The sequence below is a fragment of the Monocercomonoides exilis genome, assembly GCF_001643675.1.
Source record: "Monocercomonoides exilis strain PA203 chromosome Unknown scaffold10-1930038, whole genome shotgun sequence".
Taxonomy (NCBI): domain Eukaryota; phylum Preaxostyla; order Oxymonadida; family Polymastigidae; genus Monocercomonoides; species Monocercomonoides exilis.
In genome coordinates this window covers 1,585,537-1,597,110 of record NW_027150555.1, presented here as the reverse complement: position 1 = coordinate 1,597,110, position 11,574 = coordinate 1,585,537, and the positions used below count along the sequence as shown (strand labels likewise).

The window sequence follows — 11,574 nt, the reverse complement described above, 5'->3', positions numbered from 1 at the left end:
CTTTCATTTTGTGAAGACCCACATCATTTGCTTTCATGTTCACAAGAAGAATAATGGTGTTTGATTTGCAAGTCTTTTCACGAATCGGATTTTGCTGTTTTGACGCTGGCTGATGCAAAGCCAAATGCGATGCACGAGAAACAAATTGACTTTCGCTGGAGAAGCACAGATGGCATTCAGAGCAATCGGTTTTAGCGATGTATCCAGCAAAAAGGATTGAAAGACGGAAAATGAGAAGTGTCGATTGGAGAAAAGGGACAACAGCCAATATTGTTGAGCATCGGGAAACGCTGAATGCGATGAAGAGCATGGCTTTGAGCGAGCTTTTTATTCAGCAGAAAATTGGAGAAGACGGCAGAGGACAAAGAGAATGAAAAAGGAAGAAAAGATTGGCTGAGGCTGATTATTCCTTCCCGAAGCCAGAATGAATGCGCCAAAGAGTGGAGATTCGCAGAAAGGAAAACAGAAATAACACAATGAGTCGAGTCTGCGAAGTGTTCTAATGAAGCAAGAAGAAGGCGAAGACGCGAACAAACGAGTGGATAAGCCAATATTTCCATCTGAACAACTCGATTTCTGAATGATTGGAGTTGCCTCAATCATTCGACCTTTTGATTTTTGTCTCTGTTTTTTTGGATTTCATGTTCGCTTGAAGGCAACAAATTGAACTTTCAAATTCTTCGGAAGCCTCAAGATCTGGAAACAAAAATACAACGAACTATGGATGACTGTTGTTCCGTGCGAAGAGAATATTATATCAACGGGCTTCGGGGCAAAAGAGTCATGAGAAAATGTGATTGAAGATGAATTGTATTCCGCAAAAGAGGCATCAAAAGAGAGAAGGAGAGAAAGAGGGAGGTGAAGTGGATTCGCTGGAAAAAGGAGAATTGGCAGGTGGGATGCGAATGATTGTGAAGAAAAGGAAGAAGGAGACGCGGGGGAGAAGGAGAAAAGACAGAAGAGAAAGGATGGCAGATGAAGGGAGGGGAATGAGCAAAGAAGAAACATTTGAGGGTATTTTTGCCGAGGAAAGTGGGAGTGAGGAAAATGACTTGGATGACGACAAAAAAGGAAACGAAAGAGAAAAAGGGGAGGAGAAGAGGAAGCAGAGAATGGTGTGGTCCTGAAAGGATTTGAGATTTGCAATAGAGCGAATCAACAAACGCAAGGAGCAGGTTTGCTCCTCAATAATGAGTACAGTCTAAACCGGATATTATCACATCGGTTTTTGCACAACTTTTTGTGACTATATCCGATTGTGATTATACACGATGATGCTTTACACAGAAAAAATCAAAAATTAATTTTTGAAATAATTAATTTTGGGTCGAATTTTTTATTTTTGGAAATTCATAACAAATACACTTTTTTCATTTGCTTAATCTATTTTGATCATGAATACACATCATTTTGACTTATTTGAGCACATTTTTGAAAAAGCGAAATTTTGAAATTTTTGATCAAAAAATCGATTTTTCATTGAAAAAAGCACCCTTAATGAAAAAAATTGTGATTATATATTTTCTGCCCTGTGATTGTATGCGATGGAAAATGAATGAAAAATAGGCCAAAAATGTCAGTGCATGGAAAAATGTGACTATATTCGAATGTGATTATATTCGACGTGATTATATCCGGTTTGGACTGTATTGTTCACGATTTATGGGTGGTTTAAGATCTAACTTCGCCAATACTCAAATTCAAAGAAGATCTTTATTGTCCGCAATAATTAAGAGCAACAGCCTGTTACAAAAAATACAGAGACGGAGATGGAAAAGATTTGGATCGATTTCTGAAACTGGGAAGAAAGGAAAATATTATTGAAGAACTTGGTAAGTTCTGACCTTGAAATACATCATCTGGAATGGAAGGAAGTGCACAGCCAATAAAGACGAATAGAGGGCCGCGCATAGTGAAAAGACAATACAAGAATAGAAGCTACAAAACAGAAAACAGAAATTATGATATTTGTGAGATATTTATGCAAAATGAAGATATGTTTTTCAAAATATTTTCTAAGAAAATGAAACTACAAAATATTTTGTTCATTTATTAGGAAAATGAGCCATACATGCAGTGAGATATAGGAAAATTTAGAAATCGCAAGATATTTCGAAAATTAAAGAAGATATGGGTGATTATTTTTGAAATCATATCTTTTTTCGGAATGTTGATTTTTATAAAATTGTTAGTTTTTTGAAAGAAAATTTTGATTCAAAAGAGGAAAAGCATGAAAATTGTTTTAAAAAACTAATGGTTTTTCCGAATCAAAGATTTAAATGCATTCAACAAGCCTTTTCTCTTTTCAATTTTTGTTTATTGATATTCAAGAAATATTTTTGCACCGAAATTTTTGTATGAAATAAAATGATTTCAAAAATAATCACCCATATGGGACAAAATATTTGACTTCAGGCATTTTCATTGAAAAATTATGTATATTTGATGAACTTTTTGTGATCAAAAAATCTGAAAAAAAATGGGTTTATTTATTGAAATACATGTGAGGTCACAAAACATTATGTGATCACATCAATGATGTTTGTTTACAGTAATGATAAACCAATTTATTTCGAAATCTGAGAATGATTGATAAAGTTATGAGTGAAACAAAATGTTTGTGCTTTGTGCAAAAAAAGCTTGAAAGTCCATATTTTCCCCCATATGAAAAGATATAGAATAGAAAACCGTGTTTTGCCGCGAGACCAAGAGAGGAGAGAGAGAAGAGAGAAAAAAATAGAAACGCAATTAAATTGAGATTATTATGAAGAGAAAACTCAGCTTATTAAATCAACTTTAGCAAAGGAAATATAGACAAACTGTGTTACGAAACAGCATGACAAACAGAAACGATGAAATATTATTGATAAATAATAAGAAAAGTTACTATGTTAATTAACGGAGATAATCACAAATATGAAACCGCGAAAGATAACGAGACAGAGAGAAAAGAGATAACCGTGAGATGAAACGAGATTATTGTGGAGAGAGAAACCGCTTTCTATCAAAAGAGTTTGAATGAAGAGAAAGCTGAGGTTACTGCGAGATAAGAATAGGGAAAGAAATGGAAAGAAATTACGAATTGATAATGCAACAAGAAACAGTGCATAATCAAGAGATAGGTGCAGATATAAAAACCGTGAGATATTGTTAGAAAATCGAAGAAGAAAAAGCCGCGTTAAATTGCGAGGATGAGATAGAACAAGAGACCGCAGAAAATTCCGAGATGAGGATATAGAAAGAAGTCGCACAGCACAGTGTGACGAAAATGGAGGAAGGCTCCGCTTATTTCCGCGAAATGAGAACGAAGAATAAGATGATGTGCTTGAAGGAAATCAAGAGAGGAATAAAGAAAGCTTCTGGGATTGTAGTCGAGTACCCAAGAAGAAACTATCAGAATGGGGAGCCTAATAGAGTTATTGAAGATCCTCACGAAGGAGCAATTGCTCAAACCTTTATAAGCAGAAGTTGGGGGACGGAGCGGTGAAGTCCGTTCAGGAGTCGGAGGTGAAGTGATTCAACCCGACATTCATGGTGATAAAGAAAAACGGAAAGTGGAAAAAGATCCTGGATTGCAGGGCGCTAAACGAGGAGGTGCAGGGAAAGCATTTCAAGATGGATTTCCAGGAGACAGTGGTGGAACTCCTGGAGGAGAACGATTGGATGACCACTCAGGATATATCGAGTGCATACCAGCACATCAAAGTGGACGAACAATTCAGTCCCAATCTGTGCTTCAGCTTTCAAAGTCAATGCAACGCTTTCTTGGGGATGCCATTTGGAGCGAAAGATGCGCCCAGAATATTTACAAAGATAATGAGACGGGCAGCGTCAAATATCAGAGAGAAGTGGAAAGTGAAGCTTGTAATATATCTGGACGACATTCTCCTCATGTATCCAGACGTGGATGCATTGAGATTGATCTCACAGGAGATAGCCCAGTTCCGAGGAATCTGGGCTGGATTCTGTCGGAAGAGAAACTGAAGTTGGAACCCGCAAGGAGCGTGGAGTTCCTGTGATTGCTTTGGAACTCGGAAAGGATGGAAGTGACGCTCCAAGAGAGGAAGAGAGTGCTCTTGCTGAAGGATGTGCATTCCCGGATAGCACATGCAAAGAAAGGGAGGAATCACAGAACAAGAGACTTAGCAGCACTCCTCGGGAGGCTGAATTTTGTGAGACTGCAACACCCACCAGCAAGCTTGCAGATGAGGCGAATGCAATACATGCTGAGGCAGGAGATAGCCCGTGGTGGGCTGGAATGGAACGGTGATAGTCAACCCAATGATGTTGGGAGAATTAACACATTGGAGAAAGATACTACAAGAAAACAGACCAAGGAGTCTGAAGAGAAGGAACAGACCGGCGGTACTAACGACGAACGCTTCAGAGATGGGATGGGGTGCAGTATTAGCAATACCGAGGGAGAACAAAGAGGAGAAGATATATGTCCACGGGAGTTGGACCCTCCAGGAGAGTGCGTTAGCGATAAACGAAAAGGAGTCCAGAGCAGTGTTGAGGACTTTAGAAAGGAAGGGAGCATGGCTGCAACAACAGAAGATAGACCATATTCGTCTGAGGACAGACAACATGTCCACGAGATGGACAATACAGAAGAAGAGGGGAGCGCCATCTCTCATTCCAACACTGAGGGCATTAGAGAAGAAACTGAACAGCCTGGACATCACAATACAGACGGAACATCTTCCGGGAGAACAGATAACAAAAGCAGATGCATTCAGCCTGATGGCGAAAAAGCCGGACTATGCACTGAGGGGGGAAAAAGTCTCAGAGATATTGCAGATAGTCGCACCGAGTACACAAGATACAATTTCAGAACCGATTGCGCTGGTGCCCTGTGGAACTATTTGGAAACGATCCTCTCTGAGAAGGTCGAAGGAGTGATTGAGCTGTTGTTGAACAAGATAGTGCCAGTCTGTTCTTGAGAAACATAGAGTTAACATTATAAGAGATGAGAAATGATGACTAGAATTAACTCCCATGAAAAATAACAAGCGTTTGACTGGAGAATATATATATTTATATATAAGTTGGAAACCCTTTCATGCATGGAGAGAATTCGTTGGAGCGAAGGACATGTCAGCAGCAATATTGAGTAACCCAAATAGTGAAAGAGATACAGGGAGAGTGCTGCGAAGATTTAACAATTCTTGGACAAGTTAAGTGCTGATGATTCTGACCCCCTCACAATCAAAGATGCCAGGTAGATAATGGCACAATTTTTTGAAATTATATCCAACAAAAATGTTTCAAGTGGAGAGAAAAATTAAACTGAGAGAAAAGTTATTGAGTCTATTAACCTTTTCAGAGAAATAAAGACGAAGGAGAAAGATATTAATTCATCTCTTTAAACTCACGAGAGAGTTAAGCAGAGACGGGGCAAACAATATAAATCAGTGTGGGTTTTCACAACTATGACAAAAGGGGAATAAACCACATACAACTCAATAGACCCACAAGCACTCCAGAGGAGAGCCCTCATCCTCACTATTATTTTTGCAACTTTAGAGCCAGCTAAGCTGGAGAGATTGAGAAGGAAGAGTTCAATATTAAAAGAGAATACGGTATTTATAGAAGTGCAGATAAAAATAACATTAAGGAAGACTATAAAAATCGATATTAACAAACAATTTAACCCACTCATAGATGCAGAAGAAGCGCTCCAACGAAAACTGGATTTTTCCGGGACAACTTTAAAAGATGAACACGTGTGGTTTATATAAAAGAAGGTGAGCCTGCAAATATGCAGAGAATAAAAGAAGAATTAGAAGCTACTCAAAAAGAGTATGAAATACACAATCTTTTGACCGTGTTCTCGATTAGACATAAGTTATAATACACATATAAGGACGAGAAGGTTCCGATTGGAAAGCGAGCAATCTGTACACAAAAGGGGAGCTAGGATCAAGAGAGACACAAAAATTTAAAACTTTTAACCTGTTCAAGATATGAAATGGATCCTGTTGACGATCAACATCCAGGAACCCTCTCTTGGAGAAGAAAAAAAGTTGGATATGGGAAGAGAAAGGAAGGATATGAGAGTCGAGAAAGCGGAATCATTAATGAAAGAATGCACAGTGAAGTTATCAGAAGCTGGGGGAGAAGAAGATATGAGAAAAGGAAAGAAGTTAAAGAGACTAGACTTACCGAGTTGAGAAGAGAGAAGGCAAAGAGAAATAGCTTTGTCACAGAACTCCTCATCCCGACCACTCTAGCGTCGGAGAACACCCCTCATAATTCCTAGCAGTGCAAGCGAGCTGACTGGAAGTAAACACACTGCACAACAGAGTAAGAAGGGCACAGACCGGAGGAAGCGTAGAGTGAGTCATTCAGGACAAATGTTAAAGAATTCAAGAGAAACGAATTACCGGTTAAAAAGGCCTCAGAAGCACATCGAGAAAGAAAGGGAGTGGAGCCAGGGGCCGCACCTTCATCCGCAGGCTCTCTACACATCCTCCGCACGATGACGTGCTAGGCAGGAGGGTTTAAGATCATTATAAATAAATAAATATAAAACTAAATAAGAATTAATATATAAAAGGGCTTTCAAGACTCATTATTGAGGAGCAAACCTGCTCCTTGCGTTCGTAGATTCGCTCTATTGCGAATTGATAGAGCGCAGTGAGACAGGTTTGCTCCGAGATAATACAAATGCGGATGGAGAGACTCAAGGCTGTTTGGTGCGAAAGGGAGAAACATATTTGGAGGAATATGACGAGAAAAGGGGCGAGACATCCAAGAGAAGGTAGAAGAACCAACCGCCCGAAGTCGCAAGGTTGCACAGATTATATGGATAAAGAATTATGGATAGAATTAATAGCTTTATGAATAACACTACTCCTAAAATTGTTGTGGAACAAGTTGCTAAGAGAAGAATTAAATATTTAATATGCAGCGTGTGGTGATTGGGCTAACTCTGCTAGATCAGCAGAATTGCGGGAGGCAGAGCACATCACATGCAGTTTTCTTTTCCACGCCTCGCATTAGCGAGAGTGGTTTTTCTTTCTGCTCCGAACAGAACTCTCGCCTCACCAGATCTTTGCACAGTCTGCAGGAGACATCCCCGAGGGGCAATGTCCCCTGCCCTCTGGTCTTCGTGACCAATGCGAAAAGGCGAAGTCGGTGGTGAAGTGAAGCGGACAATGCATTATTTTATTATGCAATGTTTAATGTTATTGTTTTGTATTTTATTTCGCCCTTTTTTCCACGTCATTTTGGGGAGGGTGAAGTTCTCACTTAAACCACCCATAAATAGTGAACAATACTCATTATCTCGGAGCAAACCTGTCTCACTGCGTTTTTATTAAATATGGTTTGAACTGGAAAAGGAATCCAGCGTTAAAGAGAGTTTTTGATTTGTTTGTTTGCCTTTTGTTGTTTTGAGAAAACTTTGCAACTTAGCTGTTTTGTTCAAGTTTGCTTTTGATGGATGATTTTGTTCTTTTTTGTGGATTTTTTTTATTTTTTGGGTTGTGGTGGACAAGAAGGAGCGACGTTATCCTTTGGGAATGAAAAGGCAAGTGAAGCATGAATTTTTGAAGATGCCCAAGCACAAGCTGCCAGGAAAGCACAATTCCTGTGGGTCAAATGAGCAAGCCAAAGTGAGACGTGATATATACGCTTCTGTTCAACTCGTCCACTTTTCATGGGGAAAAACAAAACAAAAAAAAGTGAGTGAGAGAGAGAGAGCCCATAATGAAAAAGAGAGAGGTGAAGAATTGAGAAAATCGGACAGGAATGGGGAAAAGAAGCAGGGATGTGTCTGAGATAAAAGTCGGAAAATGCAGCGTGTGTTTGCTTTGCATGTGCATGTGTGCAGCAAGCGAAGAAGGAGGGGCTGCGGAAAAGACGAATGATGAAGAAAACGTGGAGTTTTGGGGGTTTGAATCGGGGAAGGAGGCAGAAAGCCGTTGCAAGAGAAATGAAAAGATATTTGGATTTTGTGATGAGACAGCAGCAGCCGATGGGAAGGGAGCTGATGGAGATGAAGAAGATGAGAAAGAACACAAGGCTGAAGAAGGGAAAGAAAGCGAGAAGTTTGGGGACGAAGTTCAAAGTGGAAAGAAAGGATCAACGAAGGACGCTTGCTACCGAAGGGGTATATGGAAAGTTGAGATGACAGATAAAAGCGAAGTCAGAGGAGTTTTTGTCATGTCTAATTCATCAGGAGCACTCAGGGATCTGAGGATTGCAGAAGGAGGAAGAAAAAGCATGATCAGAGCAGAAAATGGGAGTTTTCTTGTTTTGAGGGAGTGTGTGCTGGATTTTTCGAATCCAGAGCCACAGATCGAGGTTTGCGGGAGCAGTGGAGTTTTGGCAAACATCACTCTAGGAGCAGCAAAAAAGGCACCTTGAACAAATTCCGCCTCTTTTCGCTTCAAAAGCATGTGGAATGAGCCTTCCGAGTGTTGGAAGTGTTTCCACAGGCTCTTCGTATTTTTCATCTTTTTCTGTTGCAGAAGCCCCATTTCTGCATCCACGATTGCTTGCGAGGATTTGTCTGTTCGATGTGATCTTCTTCAGCATCTCAACAACACATGATGCATGTTCATCTTCGGCCTCTTCCCTTTGTGAAACAACTTGTGTGATGAGCAGCTGCTCATTCACAGCTGTTTGCGATGTTCATGATGGAGGGGTTGTTCTTTCTCTGAACGACCCCTCGTCTTCGTTGGCTGCCTCAAACACCTCATTCACTGGGTGCTGTCGGACAAGGAATGTTGCAGTCAATGGAACAGAAGTGGAAAAGAAACAGCCAGGGAGACAAAACACAACAGACAATGGAGCAAATTTGTTCAGTTGGTGTGAAGAGAATGAATCGAAGACAACAGGAACAAGTGATTCCATTTCAGACGGAGTATCGAGTGGAGGGGCTATGTGCATGAACAATCTCGAATCTGGAGAACTTTCTGTTTCACATTGTCTGTTTAATAATTGCTTTGTATTCAGTCGTGGAGGCGGAATCATGTGTCATACAATCAAATCTGTACATATCGAAAATGATGTGTTCGGTGCTTGTACTGCGCAAAATCAATATGGAGGAGGATTCTATGTTGTAACGATTTCATCATGTGTTCGGATCGGTGGATGTGAATTCCAGAAATGCCCTGCCCAAGGCTGGGGAGGAGGCGTTGATCTCGACAGATTTCATATTTCCGGATCAGGATGTGCCGAGGCAGAAAATCAAAGAGAGGGAAGTGGGTGTGTGTTTGAATGCTCATTTGCTTGGTGTTCAATTTCGAGTTTATATGGCGGAGGGCTGCACACCCATGGTGTTCCTGAAGCATTCAAAATGAGTGGGATTCAGTTCGTTTCATGCTCTGCAAACTCATATGGAGGTGGAATTGATTTTTATCCCCTTCAGCAAACAGTGCTGAATTCCAATTTTTATTTTTATTTTTAATTCCTCTTCTTTCACAACTGCCAATGTTCTGCTGACGTGCCATATGGGCATGATGTGTATTTTTCCGATGTCAACAAAATGTTCACAAGTTCAAATAATCCGTTCTGTGAATCCTTCACAACAAACACAAATGATCAGAGAGTGTGCTTTTATGGAAATGTTCATGAACACACAGGCAAGAAAGGATGGTTGAACAAAGGGATGAAGGATCGGTTTGTGGATGTGAATGGAGATGACTCAAATGAATGGTGCATTACGAGTGAGACAACAACATGCAAAACAGTTGGATTTGCAATTGATATGAGCAGCCAGCAATTGACTTCCATAGTTACAGTTTTGGAGGGGAAACATGAAAGCGAGGTGGAAATAATCAACATTGGTGGAAAGAAAATCATGATAATTGGAAAAGGAAGGGAAGAAAGTGTGATTGGAACAAATCTCCTTTCTATCGACTCGACAACACTGTTCAGTGTGACGAGTGGACAATTGGAGGTGGAGCATGTGGGGATCGATCACAACACTGAAAGAAGTCCATCCCCAAATGTTTTTGTTGTTTCTGATGGAAGTGGGTCACTTTCACTGGCGGACATACTGATCTCAGGAACAAGAAGAAGAAGTGTAATATCAGCATCTGTGTTTGAAGTGGCACTGAGACAGCTGAAGATGATTGATGTGGAGGTCAAAAATATAAAAATATCACAGCCTTTGTTTGCTGAGCCATCATCAGCAGAATCAACAGCAGGAGAAAGTTTTCTGAGAGATTTGACAATTCGAAATGTGAATCGGACTGGAGGAGATGGGGTGGTAGTGTTAAAGAGTGTGGGTGCAGGAGAAACCTTTGTGGTGTGGAACATGACAATGGAAGAGTGTGAGTGTGTGAATGGGGATGGAGGAGGGATAAAGGTTGAGTTGGCAACTTCATCAAGCAAAGTTCGTGTTGGAGGGTCAACATCGCAACGCAGAGTATCAACAAAATTCTTCAAAATGAAGTGTGATGGATATGGAGGAGAGGTAATGCTATGGAAGTGTCAGACAATGGAGATTCCATTTGGTGATATTGAAACGGAACCGGCTGAAGAGAAGATTAAAGACAGATGAAGGAAGAAAGATTCATTGATGAATGACTTGTCCTTTGAAACTTTTGCAAGGCACTTTTAAAATCAAAAGGCAAGGGAAAAACCATTTTGATTGAGCTGAAACATGAGTTTGTCTTGAATATTCCTGAAGGGACAATGCTGTTTTCAATTTCTGATTCAGTCTTTCATATCGAAAGCCAACACAAAGAAGGAAGCTTCTGCACAAGTGCAACTGATCGATGAGTCAAAAGATGCAAAGGATGGAACTCAGCTTCGTGTTTGCATTCGCCTTTTCGATAGTTTGCAAACAATGCAAAAAACATGTCCTGGGACCGAATTGAAATTGGTGAAAAAACAAAAATTATAAAACATAAACAGAAAGAACGATGATAAGAAAATATAATTAATGCGACAGCAGCCAAAATCGCAAGCGTTCTCGTTTTCTTTTACCTTTAAATTCGAATGTCGCGCTTGAAACTTTCTTCCAAAAAAATGCTATCAGCAACATCATCTGCTTCTGAGGAGATTATTGTTTTATTTCGACTTCACTGAAAAGAAGAGAATATTCAAATAGCAATTTTTTAATAAACACTTTCATATCTCACAAAAGAAACAAAAAAGTCCCTATGAAAATATTTTTGATTGAAACTATTCCACAGAAAATCACAAAACAGAACTCTTGATCAAAAGCGTCTCCATTGGCAATCATTATTCCTTTTGCGCCAATTCTTTTTCCCTTTCAAACAGAAAATTATTTTATTCGACAATTTACAAACGATGGTTGGTTGTTTGTTGGTTTTTATTTGGAAATCAGCTTTTGGTGAATTTCGCAAAAAACAAATTATGATTTTTCGAAAGAAGACAAGAAACCTAAAACTATCATTTTTTTCAGATTGATTTTGAAAAAGTCTTTCAATATAACATGCTAATCAACAGAAGCTATTAGAGAAGCTGACAAGCATCTTCACACCTTTCTTTCTTATCTTGATCAGGTTGCAACAATTATTTCCTCCAATAAAAACGAATCAGACACTGCGTTGCATAACCAGCAGTTCCAATCATGCATGAAACGTATTGCTT

The 11,574-nt window shown here is 39.7% G+C and overlaps 7 protein-coding genes across 7 annotated transcripts; all 7 read left to right on the top strand.

The window, feature by feature from the left end:
* Positions 1-803: 803 nt before the first annotated feature.
* MONOS_15587 (uncharacterized protein) lies at positions 804-1,450 on the top strand (the record flags this gene model as incomplete). Its single annotated transcript, XM_067868471.1, has 1 exon — positions 804-1,450. The coding sequence occupies one exon, from the start codon at positions 804-806 to the stop codon at positions 1,125-1,127; it is 324 nt and encodes a 107-aa protein (XP_067732157.1). The 3' UTR covers positions 1,128-1,450.
* A 1,866-nt stretch (positions 1,451-3,316) lies between these two features.
* Positions 3,317-4,019, top strand: MONOS_15586 (uncharacterized protein; the record flags this gene model as incomplete). The annotated part of the gene is made up of 2 exons (XM_067868470.1): positions 3,317-3,467; positions 3,544-4,019. The coding sequence occupies 2 exons, from the start codon at positions 3,317-3,319 to the stop codon at positions 4,017-4,019; spliced, it is 627 nt and encodes a 208-aa protein (XP_067732156.1).
* Positions 4,020-4,040: 21 nt separating this feature from the next.
* MONOS_15585 (uncharacterized protein) lies at positions 4,041-4,943 on the top strand (the record flags this gene model as incomplete). Its single annotated transcript, XM_067868469.1, has 1 exon — positions 4,041-4,943. The coding sequence occupies one exon, from the start codon at positions 4,041-4,043 to the stop codon at positions 4,941-4,943; it is 903 nt and encodes a 300-aa protein (XP_067732155.1).
* A 1,028-nt stretch (positions 4,944-5,971) lies between these two features.
* On the top strand, positions 5,972-6,501 carry MONOS_12547fu15584 (uncharacterized protein; the record flags this gene model as incomplete). The annotated part of the gene is made up of 1 exon (XM_067865176.1): positions 5,972-6,501. One exon carries the CDS (start codon positions 5,972-5,974, stop codon positions 6,260-6,262), a length of 291 nt encoding a protein of 96 aa, XP_067732154.1. The 3' UTR covers positions 6,263-6,501.
* Positions 6,502-7,755: 1,254 nt separating this feature from the next.
* On the top strand, positions 7,756-8,373 carry MONOS_15583 (uncharacterized protein; the record flags this gene model as incomplete). The annotated part of the gene is made up of 1 exon (XM_067868468.1): positions 7,756-8,373. One exon carries the CDS (start codon positions 7,756-7,758, stop codon positions 8,371-8,373), a length of 618 nt encoding a protein of 205 aa, XP_067732153.1.
* Positions 8,374-8,605: 232 nt separating this feature from the next.
* On the top strand, positions 8,606-9,418 carry MONOS_15582 (uncharacterized protein; the record flags this gene model as incomplete). The annotated part of the gene is made up of 1 exon (XM_067868467.1): positions 8,606-9,418. The coding sequence occupies one exon, from the start codon at positions 8,606-8,608 to the stop codon at positions 9,416-9,418; it is 813 nt and encodes a 270-aa protein (XP_067732152.1).
* Positions 9,419-9,496: 78 nt separating this feature from the next.
* MONOS_15581 (uncharacterized protein) lies at positions 9,497-10,516 on the top strand (the record flags this gene model as incomplete). The annotated part of the gene is made up of 1 exon (XM_067868466.1): positions 9,497-10,516. One exon carries the CDS (start codon positions 9,497-9,499, stop codon positions 10,514-10,516), a length of 1,020 nt encoding a protein of 339 aa, XP_067732151.1.
* Positions 10,517-11,574: the final 1,058 nt, after the last annotated feature.